At 36.4% G+C, this 24,768-nt stretch overlaps 1 protein-coding gene across 4 annotated transcripts in view; it reads right to left on the bottom strand.

Annotated features, from left to right (window-relative positions):
- CFAP20DC (CFAP20 domain containing) overlaps positions 1-24,768 on the bottom strand; it is a gene marked incomplete at both ends in the record, with an annotated part of 268,246 nt that overhangs the window by 111,361 nt on the left and 132,117 nt on the right. For 2 of the 4 annotated variants that reach the window (XM_079712102.1, XM_079712105.1), the window contains one exon: positions 11,474-11,638. The exons of 1 other annotated variant lie outside the window; for it this stretch is intronic. In XM_079712102.1, the coding sequence (XP_079568228.1) occupies positions 11,474-11,638 (165 nt within the window). The remainder of the gene's footprint in view (positions 1-11,473; positions 11,639-24,768) is intronic. One more of the 4 variants, XM_079712103.1, reaches the window with a different exon arrangement.

Genomic DNA, 24,768 nt, shown 5'->3' with positions numbered 1-24,768 from the left:
TCCTCCCCTGCTTTAACTCTCCCACGCTCCCAGGGCACTTATAAAAATGAAGATACTGGGGTCCAACATCAGATCTATAGAATTAGAATCTTGTGGGGGGGGGCAACAGAAATCTACAATCTTAACAAGTGGTTAAGATTAACTCCCAAGTGGTTCTTGTGCTCAATATCATCTGAGAACCACTACCACAAACGTTTTTCCTCATAGAAAAAGAGAAAAGAAAGGAAAGCTACTGAAAAATACACTGCATTTTCTCTTTAAGGAAATAATTTAAATAAAACTAACTCAACTGAACAAATATTTCATTGAGCACTCCCAGGCACTTCCTAGAGGTTGTCAGTGATGCAAAATGGATAAGACACATTGCTTGCCCTCAGGGAGTCTGGAGGGAGGTGATAGTACAAGTAAACAGGTAACTAAAACATAAGGCAGACCAGTGGGAATGAAGAGTGACTTCTTGAATGGACCTTGAATGACATAAGATTTCAAGAATAAGAGATGTAGGGTGCCCAAGGCAGAAGAAAGTGCCTGAATAAAGGCATGGAAGAGTGAAAGGGTAGGGTATGCTTGGGGAATAATGAAATCACCAGTTTAGCTGGAAGGGTAGGCTCGGGTCGCTAAGAGCCTGTTCTAAATTCGGTAGGCAACAGGGAATCACTGAAGGTTTTGGGGAGAAAGAGAGCAAACTGGTATCACCTCAAGGATAAGGAAGGCGTGCTCACCAAACCCTGCTGCCTTTTCCTTCTGGGCACACAGCTAAATTACATTTCCGAGCCTTCCTTGCAGTTATATGGGTCATGTAACTGAGTTCTGGTTAATGGAACGTGAGAAGTGGAATATGTGAAATGTAAACCATCTCCTGCTCCTAAAACTTCCTGCATAATCCCCATGCTCTCTCCTCCCTCATCTCTTGACAAGATGCAAAAGATCCAGCGGAGGACTTCAAGGCTCCCAGAGGAGCCACTAGACGAAAGAAGCCCGAGTCTCTGAAAGACCATATGGAGGGATGCCCAAGGAACTCCTGAGTGGACTAGGACTGTGGAGTTCTGTGTGAGTGCAGGCAGCCTTCTCTGACTAAAACAGCAGGTGAGAGTGACAGCTTTTAACTCAGAACATGGCCCACAGCCTAGAAAACCTTCTGCCATGTCCTGCTTGCAAGACAGGACCAACTTGAATATTACAATGTTGGCCCTGAGTAAGTCTAAATTTGTCCTACAGTTCTGGACATATATGAGCTACTGGCAACTTCTTGTCTGATCTATTCTCCTGAAAAAAATTCCTATGGTTAGCTAGTTGGTCTCATTCGCTTCTGCTAGAGAACTGTAATTTTATAAGTGGTGGAATTAAAAACCATTCCTATGTAACAGTCATGAGAAAATGCACAAAAGTTTGTGAAAACATATCATGCTTAGGAAGACAACATTTAGATCTGAGTGGAAGTAATCTGAGTGGGTATATAGGTGTTGTGGGGGGTCTGTTTCTGTGTTTGTAATAGATGAAGCTGAAGACATGGGCAAGGGCTACACTGCTGAGTTGATCTAAAAGAATTTTTGCTGGGGCTTCCCTGGTGGTGCAGGGGTTGAGAGTCCGCCTGCTGATGCAGGGGACACGAGTTCGTGCCCCGGTCTGGGAGGATCCCACGGGCCATGGAGTGGCTAGGCCCGTGAGCCATGGCCACTGAGCCTGCGCGTCTGGGGCCTGTGCTCCGCAACGGGAGAGGCCGCAGCAGTGAGAGGCCCGCGTACCGCAAAAATAAATAAATAAATAAATAAATAAAAAGAATTTTTGCTGGACAGAGGATCTAAGGTGGCTGGCAAAGTGGTGGGGAGAAATACCATTCTAGTTTTCTTCAAATTCCTGAAGCCCTATTAGGTAGTGATTCCATTTGTCCAAATGGCAGAATCAGAACTAATGAGTAGAATTTACTTCAGAAAGCTTTTATTCTAATTCTGTGAAAAATCACAAAAGACCCTGAACAGCCAAACCAATCTTGAGAAAGAAAAACTGAGCTGGAGGAATCAGGCTCCCCGACTTCAGGCTATACTACAAAGCTACAAGTATGTATGGTACTGGCACAAAGACAGTATGTACTGGCACAAAAACAGAAATATAGATCAATGGAACAGGATAGAAAGCCCAGAGATAAACCCACTTATGGTCACCTAACCTATGACAAAGGAGGCGAGATTATACAATGGAGAAAAGACAGTCTCTTCAATAAGTGGTGCTGGGAAAACTGGACAGCAACATGTAAAAGAATGAAATTAGAACACTCCCTAACACCATACACAAAAATAAACTCAAAATGGATTAAAGACCTAAATGTAAGGCAGGATGCTATAAAACTCTTAGAGGAAAACATAGGCAGAACATACTTTGATATAGCAAGATAGCAAGATCTTTTTTGACCCACCTTCTAGAGTAATGAAAATAAAAACAAAAATAAACAAATGGGACCTAATGAAGCTTAAAAGCTTTGGCACAGCAAAGGAAACCATAAACAAGATGAAAAGATAACCCTCAGAATGAAAGAAAATATTTGCAAGCAAAGTAACGGACAAAGGATGAATCTCCAAAATATACAAACAGCTCCTGCAGCTCAATATCAAAAAAACAAACAACTCAATCCAAAAATGGGCAGAAGACGTAAATGACATTTCTCCAAAGAAGACATACAGATTGCCAAGAAGCACATGAAAAGCTGCTCAACATCACTAATTATTAGAGAAATGCAAATCAAGATTACAATGAGGTATCACCTCATACTGGTCAGAATGACCATCATCAAAAAATCTACAAACAATAAATGCTGGAGAGGGTGTGGAGAAAAGGGTACCCTCCTGCACTGTTGGTGGGAATGTAAATTGTTACAGCCACTATGGAGAACAGTATGGAGGTTCCTTAAAAAACTAAAAATAGAACTACCATATGACCTAGCAATTCCACTCCTGGGCATATACCCAAAGAAAACCATAATTCAAAAAGTTACATGAACCCCAATGTTCACTGCAGCACTATTTACAATAGCCAGGACATGGAAGCAACCTAAATGTCCATCAACAGAGGTATGGATAAAGAAGATGTGGTACATATATACAGTGGAACATTACTCAGCCATAAAGAGGAATGAAATTGTGCCATTTGTGAAGACGTGGATAGACCTAGAGATTGTCATACAGAGTGAAGTAAGTCAGAAAGAGAAAAAATATTATATAATATCGCTTATATGTAGAATCTAGAAAAATGGTACAGATGAACTTATTTGCAAAGCAGAAAGAGAGACACAGATGTAGAGAACAAACGTATGGATACCATGTATGGGACATGGCATAGGCCTACATGGGAATTTTCAGTACCAGAATAGAAGCCTTTTTCTTTTTTTTTGTTTAAAGTTCCAGTCACACGAATCATTTGGCTTATGGGCATATCTTTCTGTTCAAACATTGTACTAGGTCAGTTTCCTTGATGATTTTTCATATTCTTCATCTATATACAGGCTGCCCCCAAACAATTTAAGTTTCTTTGAGTAGAAAGACCATTTTTTTGGTACTGCATGTATACTCATCTGCTGAGCCCAGCATAGCATATGGTAGACAATGGATAAATCTCACCAAAATTGTGGACAGTACCAAAGATTAAAAGGAAAACTTTTGGGGGAGTATTTAAAAAAATCATACTGACACAGTTCCAGCTATAATTTCAACAAAATGAACATATTAAATAGTTCATAGCTATTTAAAAAATGAAAATTCCTAAATACCTTGAACTTCTTAGAGGAATTTCTTGCTTAGCAGTCAAGAGTCATTGACTTATCTCTTGGATAGTCAATGGCTATTAAAGCTACAACTAAACCTGATACCATGTAATTCCTTGAATCACAGAAAATAAGATGTTATTCTGTATTTTATAAGAGGATCTACTATAGGATTTCTTTAGAGCAATCTACCACTGTGTGTTTAAATTGAAATCTATTTTTAAAATTTTCCAAATTTTAGTATACCTTTTTTCACAAAGCAAAGTATACGATAATCCACTATTTAGTATCTCTTTAATTAGCAGGGCTTTTTAAACTATTAGCACAATTAACACATACACATTCTTAAAGTCTGTTTCACTTTAATAATTCTGTTTATAATCATATTGTCATAATTATGTCTATAAACATGTATCATGCTATGTATCCACGATAATACGGTCCTAATTAAAACCTACAAGGAAAAGTAACTTAGACCTTTGGTTTCTAAAATAAAAAGTAAAAGGGACGAAGTTTCTATAATGAGAAAAATCTTAATGAAAGAAAACTACAAGCAGAAATGCATGCCTTTTGAATTCTAAAAGGAGTTCTTTTAAGACCTGATATCAATATATATAATATAAGGTTAAAAATCAAGATTTGATTAAAGTCATGCTCTAGGCGTTTCATTTTCTTGAGTTTGTGGAGAATGAACTGGGTATAGGTCAGAGATGTTACCATTAATTATTTTGCTATTTTACTGAGGGGTACAGCCTTTGTAGTTAGATTATAAAACCTGAGGGTCTACTCTCTAATTGTCTTTTAGAATAATAAACATTCATTTTTGTCTCAAGGTACAATGTTCTAACTATTATAGTCATTTAAGTTTGCAAGGTTTTCAAAGTTTAACCAGAAAAACCTGCTGAATTTTCAACTCTAATCATTCAGGGGTCATGCTCAAGACTTACATCTATTATCTAATGATCGAATCAAAATTAAACCTGCTACCAGAATCCATATTTTGAATTGGATTAATTTTTATTTTATTATATATGCATTGTTATAAGGAATGTCAAAAACACAAAAAAGACTGATCTAGTAGAGCAATATTATTTTAGACAAGGTATTTAAACTTTCTAAGCTTCACTTTCTTCATCCATAAGATTGAGATAATAATAGTACTTAAGTCAAGGCATTTTTGTTAGATTATATGAAACAATGCATGTAACATGCTAAATACTGTGCTTAGTAGGGAGTAAATGCTTAGTAAATATGGTATTAATACCTTCCATCTTGAATAGCATTTAACAGTTTATGAAGTCCATTCACAATCATTTATCCCTTCATTCACACATTCTTTCATTAGTGATTGGGCACGTAGTCTGGGCAGCCACTGCTCTAAGTACTGAATAAGATAGGGAATAAGGTGGACACATCACCTCCTCCAAGGCACTCTGGGTCTCACGGGGAAGACAGATATTACAGCAAGTAAGTCATAAATAACTACATGATTACAATTGTGGTAAGAGCTATGAAGGGAAGGTTCAAAGTGTGTTTAACAGGGGGCTGATATCTAGTCTTTAGGGTGAGGGAAATGACATTCAATCTGAGGTCTAAAGGATGATGGGTATGATGATGTGTACATGATCTCTATGAAATTTCCAGTCACTTTGTGTGATATTATTCCACCTCTACAGATGAAGAAACTGAGGCTCATGATGTTTAGAGATCTGTCCACTCAGAGCAGGGTCTCAGAACCCAAATGCCCAAGGCCTCTTTGTGCCTGCCCTCTTTTCACCACACATGATACTGCCTTTGGTGGGCCAGGAGGGCATTGCAGGGGATTCTTTCCTTGTCCACTATTTATTCTCTGTGCAGTTTTGTAAAGCTATCTAATTAAAAACTTTTGTTTTGCTATGTGAAAAGTGGGTCTAATAGTGATTATATGGATAAGTATGAGAACTTTATGAATATGATAATTAATGTATTTGATGAAGACTAATGGGGTTCCTGAGGAATCAAGAATGGGATATAATTCTGTAATAATCTTTTCCAGAGGGAAGAAAGTGGTGGTGGAAGCAGAGGAGGGACAAAATGAAGTGGCTTGAATGCCAGGCAGGTAACATATAAGTGACAAGCAGGCACATGTAGAACGTGGGGGAAACTGCGGCTAATTTGAGAGTGCACATGCTATGCAAAGTACTTTAATTACAAACTTTTTTTTTTTTTTTAAGAAAAATATCTATTCAGGTCTTCGGCCCATTTTTTAATTGTGGCATTTCTTTAACCAACAATCCTAAGACAAGGATTACCAAAAATCTGAGTTTAGAAAGAAGAAATTAGAGTGTCTTGTTTTTTCCTGAAGTCAGAATCTCTCTCTCTCTCTCTTTTTTTAAGGTTCTACTTCACAGTAGATTTTGTTTCTTGATTTGAAATTTGCTTTCATAACGTACAACCTAAAGAAGAAATTCTAATAAAGATCTCGCCAATGCCAACTATGGTTAGATTACTATTTCATGGTTTTGCTAGATCCTTTATCGGTTTGCGATTGAGTTAGGAGATATGGATGTCAGTCTCTCCTTATTTAAAAAGAAGTAAAAATCCAGTAAGACTGCTGTGCTGTGGAAAGGAGGGCACTTGGGAAAACTACCTCCTAATTTTTAAGGAAATTTCTAGTTTTTTTTTTTTTAAGTAACTTAATCCAAATGACATTTATTGAATACTCCTAACAACAGCAAAATTTACATTCTTACCAAGAGCATATGGCACATTTACTGAGATAGACTCTATTCAGGACAAATCTCAACAAATTTAAAACAAATCACTTCATATAAATGATTTTCTCAAGTCACACTGGAATTAAATTATAAATCAATAACAGAAAGATCTCAAATGTTTGGGAACTAAGTAACACACTTAACTCCTAAGTAACCCATGGATCAAAGAAAAAATGAAAAATGAAATTAGAAGATATTTAGAACAGAATGAAATAAAAATACAATACCAAAATTTGTGGGATGTTGCTAAAGCAGCACTTATGGGGAGATTTCTAGCACTAAATGGCTATATTAGAAAAAGAAAAGTTTGAAATCATTGACCTTGATTCCCACCTTAAGGATAGAAAGAGGAGAGCAAATGAAACCCAAAACAACTGAAGAAAGGAATAATAAAGATCAATGTGAAAATAAATAAAACAATATAGAAAAACAGTAGAAAGAATCAATGAAACCAAAAGCTTGTTCTTTGGGAAGATCAGTAAGAATGATAAACCTCTAGTTAGACTGACCAGGGAAAATAGAGCAAAGATACATATTTCTAACATCAGGAATAGTAGTGGTATCACTATAGATTCTCCAGATAATAAGGCAACATTATGAACAACTTTATGCCAATACATCCAACTACTTAGATGAACTGGACAAATTCCCTGTAGGACACAAATTACCAAAGCTTACGCAAAGAGAAATAGTTAACCTGAAAAACTCTTTATCTATTAAAGAAATTGAATTTACAGGTTATAAAAACTTTCTCACGCTGATAAATTCCACAAAACATTTAAGAAAGACATAATACCAATTTAACACAAATTCTTTCAAAAAGTTTTAAGGAGTGGGGGAAAGGGGAAGGAAATATTTCCCAATTCATTCTATGAGGCCAGCTTCACCCTGATACCAAAAGCAGACAAAGCCATTATAAAAAAAGAGAACTATAGTCCAATAATCCCCTACGAACACAAACTGAATCAAACAATAGACTAAAAGGATATTTGCGTCAGGACCAAGCAGGGTTTTCCCCAGAAATGCAAGGTTGGTTTAACATTAAAAAATCAATCAATGTGATTCACCGTATTAACAGACTAAAAAAGAAAAAAAAACAAGATGCTCTCATAAATATAGAAGATGCATTTGACAAAATCCAACATCCATTCCTAATAAAAACTGTCAGCAAACTAGTGATGAAAGGGACTTGCTCACCATGATTAAGGACATCTATAAAATTTCAATAGCTAACATCATACTTAATCATGAAAGACTGAATACCTTTCCACTAAGATCAGGAATAAGACAGGGCTATCCTTTCTTGCCACTTCTATTAAACTTTGTACTGGAGGTCTTAGTCAGTGCAATCAGGCAAGGAAAAGAAATGAGACATTCAGATTGGTAATGTAAAACTGTCTTTGTTCACACACAACATAATCATCTATGTAGGAAGTCTACTGGGATCTACAAAAAGCTACTAGTAGTAAATAAGTTTTGCAAAGTTGCAGGATACTAGATCAATTTACAAAATTTCAATGTATTTTACACACTAGCAACAAACAACTGGAAATAGAAATTTTAAAACTTACCACTTATCAGTAGTAACAAAAGATATAAAATACTTAGGGATAAATCTGAAGAAAGTTATAAAAGAACTGTACCCTGAAACTATAAAATATTGCTGAGAGAAATTAAAGAAAACCGAAGTTGGAAGAATCAATATTGTTCAGATGTCAATTCTCCTCAAATTGTGATCTATAAATGCAGCACAATCCCAATCAAATTCCCAACAGGGCTTGTTGGCAGAAATTCATATGTTGATTCTAATATTCATACTAAAATGCACATAGTCCATAATACCTAAAATAATTTTTGAAAAAGAAGGACAAAACTGGAAGGCTCACGCTAGCTGAATGCCAGACTTATAAACATATAGTAATAAAAATCATGATATTGGCATAAAAGCAAATAGATAAATGAGACAGAATAAAGAGAATAAAGAGTCTGAATAAAGAGACCAGAAATATAACCACAAGTATACTGACAACTGATTTTTGACAAAGGTGCAAAGGAAATGCTGTGGAGAAAAGGACACTGTTTAGCAAAGGCTACAACAACTAGATATCCAAATTAAAAAAAAAAAAGGCCCCCAAACCAAAAATGTGGATTTATATCTTATACTATATAAAAATATTTGCAAATATTTTCTCCCATTCTGAAGTTTGTCTTTTGGTCTTGTTTATGGTTTCCTTTCCTGTGAAAAGCTTTGAAGTTTCATTAGGTCCCATTTATTGATTTTTGTTTTTACTTCCATTTCTCTGGGAGGTGGGTCAGAAAGGATCTTGCTGTGATTTATGTCATAGAGTGTTCTGCCTGTGTTTTCCTCTAAGAGTTTAATAGTGTCTGGCCTTATATTTAGGTCTTTAATCCATTTTGAGTTTATTTTTGTGTACGGTGTTAGGGAGTGTTCTAATTTCATTCTTTCACATGTAGCTGTCCAGTTTTCTTAGCACCATTTATTGAAGAGGCTGTCTTTTCTCCACTGTGTATTCTTGTCTCCTTTATCAAAGAAAAGGTGACCATATGCGCGTGGGTTTATCTCTGGGCTTTCTATCCTGTTCCATTGATCTATATTTCTGTTTTTGTGCGAGTATCATACCGTCTTGATTACTATAGCTTTGTAGTATAGTCTGACATCATAGAGCCTGATTCCTCTAGCTCTGTTTTCCTTTCTCAAGATTGCTTTGGCTATTTGGGGTCTTTTGTGTTTCCATATAAATTGTGAGATTTTTTGTTCTATTTCTGTGGAAAATGCCAGTGGTAGTTTGATAGGGATTACATTGAATCTGTAGATTGCTTTGGGTAATATAGTCATTTTCACAGTGTTGGTTCTTCCAATCCAAGAACATGGTATATCTCTCCATCTATTTGTATAATCTTTAATTTCTTTCATCAGGGTCTTATAACTTCCTGCATACAGGTCTTTTGTCTCCTTAGGTAGGTTTATTCCTAGATATTTTATTCTTTTGGTTGCAAAGGTAAAAGGGAGTGTTTTCTTAATTTCACTTTCAGATTTTTCATCATTAGTGTATAGGAATGCAAGAGATTTCTGTGCATTAATTTTGTATCCTGCTACTTTACCAAATTCATTGATTAGTTCTAGAAGTTTTCTGGTAGCATCTTTAGGATTCTCTATGTATAGCATCAAGTCATCTGCAAACAGTGACAGCTTTACTTCTTCTTTTCTGATTTGGATTCCTTTTATTTCTTCTTCTTCTCTGATTACCGTGGCTAAAAATTCCAAAACTATTTTGAATAATAGTGGTGAGAGTGGGCAACCTTGTCTTATTCCTGATCTTAGTGCAAATGGTTTCAGTTTTTCACCATTGAGGATGAGATGTTGGCTGTGGGTTTGTCATATATGGCCTTTATTAGGTTGAGGTAAGTTCCCTCTATGCCTACTTTCTAGAGGGTTTTCATCATAAATTGGTGTTGAGTTTTGTCGAAAGCTTTTTCTGCATCTATTGAGATGATCATATGGTTTTTCTCCTTCAATTTTTCAATATGGTGTATCACATTGATTCATTTACGTATATTGAAGAATCCTTGCATTCCTGGGATAAACCCCACTTGATCATGGTGTATGATCCTTTTAATGTGCTGTTGGATTCTGTTTGTGAGTATTTTGTTGAAGATTTTTGCATCTATGTTCATCAGTGATACTGCCCTGTAGTTTTCTTTCTTTCTCACATCTTTGACTGGTTTCGGTATAAGGGTGATGGTGGCCTCGTAGAATGAGTTTGGGAACAATTGTAAATTTATGTTTTCTGACTGGCTTTTGTGGTAATATGAGTTTGCAGCCCCTGGCCTAATATATGGCAAGCACTGTGTTAGATGCCAGGGATATAGAAGAACGAGGTTCAGTGCCATTTTGGAGGAAGTCATGCTTAATTGGGGAATGCAGACATATTAATTAAAAAGTACTGCAGGGCTTCCCTGGTGGCGCAGTGGTTGAGAGTCCGCCTGCCGATGCAGGGGAAGCGGGTTCGTGCCCCGGTCTGGGAGGATCCCACATGCCGCGGAGCGGCTGGGCCCGTGAGCCATGGCCGCTGGGCCTGCGCGTCCGGAGCCTGTGCTCCGCAATGGGAGAGGCCGCGGCAGTGAGAGGCCCGCGTACCACAAAAAAAAAAAAAAAAAAAAAAAAAAGTACTGCAAAAAAAAAAAAGAAAGAAAAAACAAAAGGCATCAAAAGAGGAGAACAATGCTTGTTAGAACAGAAGACGTGGCATTTGAATTGGATCTAGAAAGATGAATTGGGAGTTTTTTCCAGGCAGAAAGGCAAAAAAGCCATTTTAGGCCAACAAAACAGCAATCCCAAAATACAAACATATGAAAGCCCAGAGAGTGGTCAGAAATTAACACATGGGAAATGAGAGAAAGGGTCTGGAGATGAAACTGTGGAGTAAGTTTGGAATAGAGGAGGTTGGCTTTGTGTGAGTTTCCAAGGGTTTTTTCATTTTGTCTTTAAGATAGTAGGAAAGGCATTAAAAGTCTTTAATCAAAGAGTGACATGATCACATTTCTATTTCTATTATCAGAAAGAGAAATCTGACAGCAATGTGAGGATTAACTGGGAGGGTGAGGTGAGTGACAGTGGGGACCTGAACAATGAAAGTAGCAATAGGATCAGATTTGGGAGACGTTTGGGAGGTATAACTGGCAGGGCGTGGAAGCATACAGGAAAAAGAGAGGAACAACCCAGGATGTTTGACTTATTGTGTAAAAATCGAGAAGATATTTTAGTTGCTAGAAGAGAAATTTAAAATAATGACTTATCACTGACTTGAGTTGATGTTAAAGTGACTTAATATTTAACCTCAAGCTATAAAGCATCGTCACAAGGCTGTTCCACCCCCACCCCCCAACCCCTTTTTGGTCTTACAAATAAACGTGCTTATAATTTAGATACTTGAGTACATACCTGATTCTGCTGAACTTAGAGTATGACCTCCAAATTTTATTTCAGTTTGGCGGAGTTTAGTCATGTTTAGCAGCTGTGTGACTTGTGGAACATCTGTCGTTAGTTGGCAGCTTCGTGGAATGATGTCTGTAGGTTCATCTGTTGGAAAGGGAACACCATATCCAGTTGGAAATAAAGACTACCATTCATTCCCCAAATGTAAGCCATTTCTGCCAAATGGACATATCTTATAAATGAAACCAATTAAATTAAAACATTTTAGAGTATAACTTTGGATGAGTTACTCAACCTTACAGGCTTGGTTTTCTCATCTGTAAAACGAGCATGATAATATTAATGTTTACTTTCTAGGACTGTAGAAAGGATTAAATGAGATACAGTACTTAACATATGGAACAGGTTCAGAGACTACTGCAATAAATGAGAGCATTGACTGGAAACATTTTATATTTGTTTTTTAATACTAGAGTGGTACTCGAAAGAAGAACTAGCTAGGTATGCTCCAAGAAAGGTTTCTGGGAGTACACTGGCTCATTTATACAAGGTCAATAAGTACAATGACATTACCGAATAAGCACCTAGAGCCATTATATGAGTCAATTTTTAAACTTTTTATTTTGAAATAATTTTAGACTTACAGAAAAGTTACAAAAATAGTACAGAGTTCCAATATACCCTTTACCCAGCTTCCCCTAATGTTAACATCCTACCTTCAAATACTTTCAAAGAAAAAAATAGTTTAATTAAAATAGTATTTTCATTATTATAGTTTGTATTTCCAATGAGATTTAATATTATTCATATATGTTTATATGGATATTTAAGTTTTCATTATAGTAAATTTTCTGTTCATGTTAACCCATTTTACTTTTATAGCATTTTAAAAAGTTATTTATATGATCTATTTTGTCGCAAAGATATTAAGCTTTGTCATATGTAGCAAGTAGGAATTAAGTTGCTATTAGCATTCCAAAAAGCAATTTTACTGTGTGCATCAAAAGCCTTAAAAATGTCCATGGCATTTTACTCAGTAATTTCACTTTATGAATGTATTCTAAAGTAAACAAATCAGAAACTCAGATGAAGATCTATGTAAATAAGTATAATTTCTGAAAAAGGAAGCAACTGGAATTTTCAGTAAAGAGTCACAGAGAATTGTATTTATGAAGATAGCTTGATGATATGGGAAAGGCTCAAGACAGGAAGTTAAATGAAAGTAACATATCCAAAACTCTATCTCAACTTAATGATTTTAGAAAATCACTAAATAAAATGTATGAATGGCAAAAGGACTAGAAGGAAATATACCAAAATGTAAAATAACTTTTCATGATTAGCTTAAGCATAGTTTTTATTTTCTTCTTCAGAATAATTTGTGTTTAATTTTTATTAGGAAAGAGTTTCTATTTTTAGAATCTAGTGAAAAAATTTGGTGTGTGTATATGTGAATGTGAGTAGTAAGAAAAATTCAACCAAATTCATCCCTCAAAAACATCCTTAGGTATGTATAAACTCTAACCATGTATATAAAGGCAAATGATGTTAGGTTTTTGTACATCCAAGCCATGGCAATTCCCTAATTAGATCTTAATGTCCTAATCTTGAAAAGGAAAATGAATCATTTAGCTAAAAACTTAAATGCTCATCAGCAGTGTCATGATTTCTAAGTATCTTAATGCTCCAGTAATTACAAATGCCACTGGCTTTACAAATCGTAGTTTTCAGGTATTCTTTGTCCATTCATTTCTTATTTGTCATCGACATTTAGTAAAGTAATTGAGTAAATGAATTCTCAAAATAGAAAACTTTTGGAAAATAAGTAGACTAACTCCAGATGTGTATCTGACATGTCATTTCAGACTTCTCTGAGGTAGAAAAAGATAATTTCCACATCAATGCCAATATTGATAAACTAAGATTTTATATTAATAGAGGAAGAGAATTCTGTAGGCTAATAAGATTCTGAATCCTATGAAGAGAAATCATGGAAACTTTAGCTCATAGGGCTTGTGAATGTATAATGCCATACAAAGTTTGAACTGTATCCAAAAGAAAAGCTGAGTTTCCAACTAACAAGGGAAAGACACAGCAAATTCTGGTAACCAAAACTCCATAAGCTTTTATGAAAGATAGAACAAGGCAGAGACTATTACAAAACTCTAATCTGAATCCTACAGGAACGTGGTTGACATGCAAATCAGATTTCACATTAAAAGGCTCAAATCCCCTCTGTATCATTTTTCCTTTCTCTGTATCTACTCTCTCTTTGCTCTCAGAATGTCTCACTATTTATTGGATTATTCATTGAGGGAAACTGTGGACAGTATAAAACCTTCAATAAAAGAAGAAATCCAAGAAAAAAAACTACTGATTTATTATTTTAAAATAGAGCCTAATCATTCAGCAACTACTGACTGTCAAACTTTGAGACTTTGTAGAGAAAGTCTCATTTGTGAGAAAGAGGAAAGGGGTCTTAGTTTCATTTTTGCGATCCCAAACTATGAAGGAGCTTTAAACCTGGTAGTTGGATGTTCTGATAGACCTAAATAGAACTTAACTCATCTCCCCACTAAACAACCCCCTTCTCCAGGCCCTATTACTAGGTTACGTTATTTTATTTTTTAAGCATTTACAGCTTAATTTAAAAATAAGGATTAATTCTGAAAACAGCATAGATCCTACATAAAAATTAAATCGTGCTGAACTGTGAGTATTAGAGGGCATGGTCTGCCTGTATCATTCATTTACTCATTTCATCATTCAGTAAATACTTATTGAGCCTCTACTATGTGTCAGGCACTCATCTTCATCTAGTGGCTGGGAATGCAGTGGTGAGCCAGAGTGACTCTGTGCCGGCCTTACTGAAGCTTATACCTAGCAGAGAATATGGAACAAGTTATACCACAAATATTTAAATTATAATTGTGTTAAGTGCTCTGAAAGAGAAGTTCAAGATGTTATAAAAGAAGCAATGGGGGAATCCAACATCACAGGGTATTAGGGAAGAGACATTTAAGCTGAGTCATAAAGGATAAGTAGTTATTCAGGTAGAGGAAACAGCTTTTGAAGACTCTGAAGGCAGAAAGACTTTGGAGCATTCTAGGAAGTGGAAGAAAGATAGTTCTGCCAAACAGAATAGTGAGAGAATCCCAATGATAGCTTTACTACAACACCTGGTTCAAAGGGGATGCTTAATAAATGGTCATGAACAAAAGCCCCTTTTGAACAGCCAACCTAGATTAAATGCAGCTGTCCAGTCTTCCATTTTTCTTCTCTGGTTGTTCTTTGTTCAGCTATATCCTGAAAAGTACTGCATGCACATTTTATTTGGATAGCACATCTTTCTCCCCAGAGGGCAAATAACAAATCAAGCTGGCAATCAGATATTAAGGGACCAAGGCCTGTCTGCCTTTTTCTTTCAGACAACTTCTATCTTCCGGAAGGAACTGTGTATGGAAACGTGCAGACTGCTTGATTAACATCTGAAAAATGATACAATCGAATTTAAACTGCTTTTGCTAACACATCTGAAAGAACATAATGTTGGCTGGAATGGTTAGCTCAGAATGGCAATGGTACATGAAGGAGAAAGCTATGAGAAAGCTGACAGATTTGCTCATGTAGCATCCAAACACAACCAGATGGTAGTTTTTGTTGATGTCTTTGCTCCCAGTATGAGATAGTGTATTATTGCAATGTTTGAGTGACTTTTTAACCCTGTTCTCCTTTCTTTGGCCATAAAGTCATAATAAAATGAACCATTCTATAGGTGTTTAATACCCCTGATGAAGATCTTAACTAGCTTTAAAAATTAAGTCATCAATTTAAATACATATATACAGCACTTTATGCATTAAAAACCATCATCCCCATTTTACTGGGGGGAAATGCCTTATAAAATAGTGAGATTTATAGACCTGTTTCCACTTAAGGCTACTCATAATTCATTGCAGTTTAAGTAAGTACCAATTTTGTAATAGTTCACTGAACCTGGACTCAACTATATTCATCTTACCTATCTGCAGTGCCTAGCACAGTGCCTTACTTATATCAAATCTCCCCTCTCTGAAACACCCGTGCGAGCCAAGCAGAAAACATAAAAGTTTCTAACTGCCAGGATATTTGTTTTTGTTTGGGCTGCTGTAACAGAATACTGCAGACTGAGTGGCTTATAAATAACAAATTTATTTCTCATAGTTCTAGGGGCTGAGAAGCCCAAGATCAAGGCACCAGCAGATCTGATGTCTGATGAGGGTCCTATTCCTGGTTCCTAGATGGCTTCCTGCTAAAACCTCACATGGTGGAAAGGGAGAGAGAGTTTTCTGGGATCTCTTTTATTAGGGCAAATATAAATTCTAGGGGGACACATTTAATCTATAGCAATTTTGGTACAAAGTTGGTTCATTTTTTGCTTGTTCATTCATTCACTTACCATATAACTATCAGATTTTCTCTGGGCCTGGCATGGATTCAAATCCCTGCTTTATGGAGTTTACTGTATAAATGTGGAAAGATTTTTAAGAAGCAGTATATCATTGTGGTTAAAAGCACAGGTTCTGCAGCAAGGCATCCTGGGTTCACATTCTGGCTCTACCAAGTGGTTGTGTGATCCTAGCATTGTAATTTACCTTGCTGTGCCCTGCTCTCCTTATCTGTGAAACATGGATATAAAAATAACACTTTCCTCATAGGGTTACTGTGACGATTAAATGAGCTTAATGTATACAAGAGGATAAGAATAGTGCCTGGTACATAGCAAGTGCTATATAAATGTTTACTATTAATAATAGACATACTTATGTAAATTATTTCATTACAATGGTGACAAAACCACCACATCTTAGTATGTGTGTTTTTGTTTTGTTTTTAATAATAAAAGGTTTTGATGTTTAAAGGAACCACACAAAAACTTGGCTATCTTGAATGAATCATTCCATTGAAGCTTTTTTTTTTTTTTTTTTTTTTTTTTTTGCGGTACGCGGGCCTCTCACTGCTGTGGCCTCTCCCGTTGCGGAGCACAGGGTCTGGACGCACAGGCTCAGCGGCCATGGCTCACGGGCCCAGCCTCTCCGCAGCATGTGGGATCCTCCCGGACCGGGGCACGAACCTGTGTCCCCTGCATCGGCAGGCGGACTCTCAACCACTGCGCCACCAGGGAAGCCCCATTGAAGCTTTTTTAAAAAAAATGAGGAGAAATTCATTTTAACCTAAAATTAAGCATTTTAAGATAAAAAATTCAGTGGCATATAGTATACTCAAAATGTACTTACTCATTAATTCATACCTCCTCATTCTCTCTGGCCCCCAGTCCATGGCAGCCATAAATCTACAATCTTGTCTCTATGGATTTATCTATTCTGGATATTTCATATAAATGGAATCAAACAGTATGTGTCCTTTTGTGACTGTGTGAATAGTACTTACCAAATTTTGTTAAACCATTCATCCACTGATGGATATGTGGGCTGTTTCCACATTTTGGCTATCATAGATAATGCTGTTATAAACATGCATGTACATGTATCTGCTTTCCATTTTGTGGGGTATATACTTAGGAGTGGAATTGCAGGGTTATATGGCAATTCTGTGCTTAACTTTTTAAGGAACTGCCAAAATGTTTTCCACACTGGGACAATTCTACATTCCCATCAGCAATGTATGAAGGTTCCAATTTCTCTCCACACTTGCTAACACTTACTTTCCATTAAAAAAATTATAGCCGTCTTAGTGGGTGTAAAGTGGTAACTCACTGTGGTTTTAATTTGTATTTCCCTAATGACCAATGATGTTTAGCATTTATGTTTGTTGCCTGACATTTGTGTTATCTTCTTTTGTATATCTCTTTTGGAGATATATTTAAGTCTTTTGACCATGTTAAAAAAATTGGGTTGTCATTTTGTTGTTGTGTTATATATTCCAGGTACTAGAATACATCAGAGTATATATGTACACTCTATTTAAGAACCAGAATATATATTCTATCAGATATATGATTTACAAATATTTTCTCCCATTCTGTAGGCTGTCTTTTCACTTTCTTGATAATGTCATTTGATATAAAAAGTTTTTAATTTTAATAAAGTATAAGTTATCTATTTTGAAAATTTTGTTGCTATGCTTTTGGTGTCATATCTAAGAATCTATTGCCAAAACCAAGGTCATGAAGATTTATCTATATTTTTTTCCAAGACTTTAATGGTTTAACCTCTTACATTTAGGTCACTGATCCATTTTGAGTCAATTTTTATATATTGTGTGAAGTAGGGTTCCAACTTCATTCTTTTGGACGTGGATATGTAACTGTCCCTGAACCGTTTGTTGAAGAGACTATTCTCTCCCCATTGAACGCTCTTGGCATCCTTGTCAAAATCAGATGTATAAGTTTATTTCTGGACTTAACTCTGTTCCATTGGTCTATATGTCAGTCCTAACAGCAAACTCCTTTGATTTCTGTAACACTGAGGTAAGTTTTGAAATTGAGAAGTGTGACTCCTCCAACTTTGTTCTTCTTTTTCAAGAATTTTTGGGTATTCAGGTCCTCTTGCAATGCCATATGAATTTGAGGATTAGTTTTTCCAATTCTGCAAAAAAGGCCATTGAAATGTTGACAGAGATTGAATTTAATCTCTAGATCTTTTTAGGTAATATTGAAAATCTTAACAATATCATGTCTTCCAATGCATGAATGTGTGATGTCTTTCCATTTATGTAGGGCTTCTTTAATTTCTTTTAGCAATGTTTCATAGTTTTCAGTGTACAAGACCTTACGTCCTTGATTAAATTTATTCCTAGGTATTTAAGTATTTGGATGGTACTGTAAATGAAATTGTTGTCCTTAGAAGTTTTGAGAAATAATGTTTTATTATAAATAATATTTATAATACTTAATTATAAAATATGTATCTTAATCAGAATAATTGAGTCTTGATATACAGATATTCATGACCCATTTCTGTGGGACCTACTGTTGGCTGCTGGGCATCTCTGCTATGCTGAGATATTATCCCCTTTACTCCCCATGGAGTGGTTTGCTAGGCAAGGGTATTTTGAGTTCAGCTCCTCTTTGGTAAGGAGTGGGAATGTAGCCTTAAACTGACAAGATTCGGATACGGTGTGCACTAACCGGACCTGGAGGTGGGAAAAAAACTCAAGAATGTTAATTATTAAAAGCACTAAATCATTGCACTTATTGTGGAAGGTAAACTTGTGTAGCACTGAGGAAAGGACAGTCAGAGAGTTGGCGTCGAGTTCCACCTTCTGTACCCTTGGCACAAGATGCCTCATTTCCATGGGCCTTGTTTTCCTTATCTGTATAATTAAGACATTGGATTAGATAATCTCTAGGGCCCTTTCCTGATCAATGAGTCTATCAAGGCAAGACATCAGATGATCTCTAGGGCCCTTTCCTGATCAATGACTCTACTAAGGCTAGAGATAGTAAATGAATGGATAATTGAATAAACAATTAGCTAGCCCTTTCTTCATTAATTCATCAAACATTTATGACAGGTTACTGGTGCCAGCTCATGTGCTACAGATAAAAATGTGGAGATCCAAAAAAAAAAAACAGTGGAGATCTAGTCTATGCCCTCAAAGTGCTCTCAGTCTTAAATCATAGTTTTAATTCTTCTCTTCTTGCATTTCTAAACACAGAACACATACTCCCCAGTCCTGATCTTTTAGAGAGAGCAATGAACTGGGGAGACTGGGGAGTCAGGAGATGTGTAAAACAGTCATTGGCATAGCATAAGTTCATGCTTAATGGATCATTACTTGTTCTTTTCTCTCATCTGTTCTCTTTTCTCTCCTTTGTCTTTCTCTTATCTATCTACACATATATTGTGTTTTTAAGAAAATGCAGAATGATACAAGTTAATCAATAATTTAGTCACGCAAATGCCAGTCCATGTCCCCTTGGGAACCATAAAAGTAATAAACTAAATTGAATCAGCATGCTTTACTACTTGTCCAACATAAGTCATTCCTCTGGGCAACTAAAAAATTGGTTAATTGCCGTTTTAGGTTCCAATAACTCACTTTCTATTATATCCCACCGTGTAACAGAGAACAGCAAGGGAATTAGGCAACATTTCCTAGCTTAGGTGAGTTTGAGAGGTCCTAGAGTGAAATGGTAGCAGTTTAAATAAGCCAAGGACCACACAGTACTGAGTTTAAGTACGCATTTAATATAATATTTTAAAACTGAACCTGAGAATGGAATGTAAGAAACACATAAAAAAAGTTTCCTTGGATAAAAGTCTCAACACTATGACTGACTAATCTGTTTCTACAGAATAGAATGACCCCTCTCTTTCAGTAAGAAAGACAAAGGGACATTCATCACTTATTGTAATACAGATACCCTCAACACAGCCAGTTACCAAATCCTCGAATTCTTATTACATGACATCTCTTGTATATTTCCTTTAAAAATTTTCCCTCTTTTCTGTCCTTCCATGAGAGGCAGTGTGCTGTAGTAATTAGGAGTATAAATTCTGGAGTCTGACTGCCAGGGTTTAAATCCTGCCTCTACTACTTAGCAGTTATGTGACACTGGGCACATATCCTGACTTCCCTATCTATAAAATGGGGATAGTAGTACTATCCGTCTTGTAGAGTTGTTATAAATATTAATCTAATCTAACTTCATATATGTAAAGTGCTTATAACAGCCACTGCTTCTATCTTCATCATCATCATCATCACGATTATTACTTCTGCTGCCAACCTCCTTGACCACGGACACTCAGTTTGCCCCATACTGTGTAATCCTTTGTCCTTTTTTATCTAACTGTCTTCAGAATGAACTCTTATATTGTTAACTTTTCTATTGTCTATAATTATACAGTGAACTCTGAGGACAGGAGCCTGTTCTACATTTTTATGTCACCCAAAGTATGAAGCCTAATAATGCAATATTATATTACACCATACCTCCCACCTCTGCCATGTACCATACTGAACTCCCCGTTCCTTGAACACATCGGATCCTTTCATAATGCCAGGCCTTTATACATATATGCTCTTTCTTCTGCCTGAAATGCTTTATCTTCTCATTGTCCATTTTCATAACTTGGAAAATTTTTGTTTTTATTTTAGCAGGCAGCTTGGAAAGTTTATTCCTCTAGGTAACTATAGACCAGACACTGGTATATAGATAGATACTGATCCACGAAGTCATATTCACTGGTCTGTGGTGAAAATGTGTGACTTTATTCTGAAATTTAGAACTTCTCACGTGTGTATGTGTAAATGTCCTTGCATTTAGTGAAACAATCAGAATAACTGTTGCTTTTCTTATTTGTTTGCCTGTTTTAACACACTGATTTGGCAAATTCAAAAGTTGTCATCACTATGCTAGTCCTCAAGTTTTTCTTAACCTGACAGATCTGTGAAATCCAAGCACCCCACCAAGTGGCTCTCTCCAGTAAATAGTCAGTGCTCCAGCCTCTTCCCTCACTGTCTGTCAAGCCCATTAGACAAACTTCCACCAGGTACTATAAATTACACATACATGTAAGTTTCCCTGTTGAGACCCTGAGCTCCTTGAAGCAGGAGCTGTGCTCATCCCAGTGCCTGATGTGTAGAAGGCAGACAAATGTTTAGCATCTACGCACTATATTATAGTTTATGTCTTTTCATATATATTTTGTATTTGATTGTATCTTTACCAAAACCTTATAGTAATTATTGAGCAAACAAAGCACAGAGATATTCAAAACTCAAACAAAACCACAAACTTAGTACATGATCAAAGCAATAGACTGTGGAAATATTAATCGAAATCTTTAGGCTCTACAATATCAATTTAATTTCTCTAAGATGTACTTGATTTACATACATTATACTTTCACTGAGACTATAATAATAGTATTTATCTAACAAGGGAACAATTATTATCCTTATTTTACTAATGAGGAAACTGAAGCACAGAGATAGGGTCAGTATTTGTACAAGGTTAAATACTGGCAGCTAAATGGGGTTATACTCCACAGTACCCTGAAGCACAGCATACTTCCCCAAGTCTGTTCAGAGCCTTTCAGGTGATCTGAGATGCCCCATTCATAAGGCTTCTTTTCAGGCCTTCTGAAAACATGAAAGAAATTATGCCAATTCTTGTTCTTTGGAAATATTTATAGATTATCCATTCACTTAAAATCTACTTATCAAACAAAATACACATATATTGTTCAAAAATTCAGGTTAGTACGGGACTTCCCTGGTGGTGCAGTGGTTAAGAATCTGCCTGCCAATGAAGGGGACATGGGTTTGAGCCCTGGTCCGGGAAGATTCCACATGCCATGGAGCAACTAAGCCCGTGCGCCACAACTACTGAGCCTGTGCTCTAGAGCCAGCGAGCCACAACTACTGGGCCCGTGTGCCACAACTACTGAAGCCGGCACGCCTAGAGCCCATGCTCCACAACAAGAGAAGCCACTGCAATGAGAAGCCCGGGCACTGCAACGAAGAGTAGCCCCCACTCTCCACAACTAGAGAAAAGCCCGTGCGCAGCAACGAAGACCCAATGCAGCCAAAAATAAATAAATAAATTTATATTAAAAAAAATTCAAGTAGTGCTATAAAGTTATGAGAAAAAACCCATCATACCATCATGCCCTAACTGCTACCCTCCCACCTCACACATCCACCAGTCCTGCAATGCAGAGGCAACTATTTCCAAGCCTTTCATTTATATGTGCTAAATCTTCTGGTATTTACTTCCATATTTGTAAATGGTAGCTTTATATTGCCATTTCTGCACTTAATAGTTTTAGATGATATCTCTGATTTCCTATTTTGGAAAAAGAAAATTCAGCATTATTAAACCACTATAATACCTCCTCTCCTCTCTTTCTTCCCCACATCCCCCAAACATGATTTTACGTAACTTTGGGATAAGTTATTATTCAGTGTTTTAATTATTAAGACTGTGTAAAAAAATTGTGCCATTGTACATCTTAGAGTGGCAGAAATCCAAAACACTGACAACACCAAATGCAGGCAAGGATGTGGAACAACAGGGACTCTCATTCATTGCTGGTGGAATACAAAATGTTACAGCTGCTTTGGAAGATGGTTTGCCAGTTTCCTACAAAACTAAACATACTCTTAACATATGAACCAGCAACGTGCTCCTTGGCATTGACCCAAATGAGTTGAAAATTTATGTCCATACCGAAAACCTACACAAGAATGTTTATAGCAGTTTTATTTATAATTGCCAAAATGTGGAAGCAACCAATATATCCTTCAGGAGATGAGTGGATTAAGTAAACGGTGGTACATCCAGACAATGGAATATTATTCAGCACTAAAATGAAATGAGCTATAAAACTATGAAAAGACGTGCAGGAACCTTAAATGCATATTACTAAGTGAAAAAGTCAATCTGAAAGCTACATGCTACATGATTCCAACTATGTGACATTCTGGAAAAGCCAAAACTATGGAGATAGTACAAAGATCAATGGTTGCCAGGCACTAATGGGGAGGGAAGGATGAACAGGTAGAGCACAGAAGACTTTTAGGGCAATGAAACTATTCTGTATGATGCTATAATTGTGGATACATGTCATTATTCATTTGTCAAAACCCACAGACTGTACAACACTGAGTGAACCCTAATGTAAACTATGGATATTGGGTGACAATGATGTGTCAGTGTAGGTTCAAGTGTAAGGAATGTACCACTCTGGTATAGGTGTCATAGCTGGGGAGACTGCACGTGTGGGAACAAGGAGCACGTGGAAACCCTCTGTCCTTTCCACTCAATTTTGCTGTGAATCTAAAAATTCTCTAAAAAATAAATCTGTTTAAAAAAATGTTGTGGATTTTTTGATGATGGCCATTCTAACTGGTGTGAGGTGATACCTCATTGTAGTTTTGATTTGCATTTCTCTAATGATTAGTGATGTTGAGCATCCTTTCATGTGTTTGTTGGCAATCTGTATATCTTCTTTGGAGAAATGTCTATTTAGCTCTTCTGCCCATTTTTGGATTGGGTTGTTTGTTTTTTTGATATTGAGCTGCATGAGCTGCTTGTATATTTTGGAGATTAATCCTTTATAAGTTGCTTCGTTTGCAAATATTTTCTTCCATTCTGAGGGTTGTCTTTTTGACACGGAAGCAACCTAAGTGTCCATTGACAGATGAATGGATAAAGAAAATGTGGCACATATATACAATGGAATATTACTCAGCCATAAAAAGGAACGAAATTGAGTTATTTGTAGTGAGGTGGGTGGACCTAGAGCCTGTCATACAGAGTGAAGTCAGTCAGAAAGAGGAAAACAAATACCATATGCTAACACATATATATGGAATCTAAAAAAAAAAAAAGGTTCTGAAGAACCTAGGGGCAGGACGGGAATAAAGATGCAGGCATAGAGTGTGGACTTGAGGACACGGGGAGGGGGAAGGGTAAGCTGGGACAAAGTGAGAGAGTGGCACAGACATATATACACTACCAAGTGTAAAAGAGATAGCTCTTGGGAAGCAGTTGCATAGCACAGGGAGATCAGCTTGGTGCTTGTGACCACCTAAAGGGGTGGGATAGGGAGGGTGGGAGGAATACGCAAGAGGGAGGAGATATGGAGATACATGTATACGTATAGCTGATTCACTTTGTTATACAGCAGAAACTAACACACCATTGTAAAGCAATTATACTCCAATAAAGATGTTAAAAAATGTTGTCCATATCTTAGCCACATGATATACTATGATTACATGTCTTTTCTTGTGCATTTTTTCCCCTTGTAGTTGATCACTGTTTTGTTTTGTCATGGGTTTTTCTACATTCCTAACATTAATGCTTCCTAAACTCCCCATTAGCACTGTATAATCACAACTGATTTTGTTTTTCATTTTCAAACACACCATATTCTATCAGATACATTCTTTTCCTGAAGACTCTCCTCTTGGAAGCCCCATTTTTTTTCTGCGAAAATATGGACTGACTGTTCTCTAGATGTGTTTTATAAGTGTCATGCCTTGAATTCCTTTAACCATAATTCTGAAAATTTGCTTTGCTTTTCTATTGGATGAAATCTTCTGTTTCTTGCGTCCCCTATATGCCTTTTTCTGGATTTATTCCTTAATTTTTGTGGAGAATGTCTTCTGGATCTTTTCTGAGAAAGGATGTAAATAAATTTTTGAGACCTTGCATGTCTGCTAATATCTTCATTCTATACTCATTTAATTGATAGATTGGATGGGTGTAGAATTCTAAATAATAATTTTTCTAAATACTTTCCCTTTGGCTTCTGAAGATATAGATAGTTTCAAGGTCTTCT

Source organism: Hyperoodon ampullatus (genome assembly GCF_949752795.1).
Source record: "Hyperoodon ampullatus genome assembly, chromosome: 10".
NCBI lineage: Eukaryota > Metazoa > Chordata > Mammalia > Artiodactyla > Ziphiidae > Hyperoodon > Hyperoodon ampullatus.
This window is presented reverse-complemented; position numbering and strand designations above follow the sequence as displayed.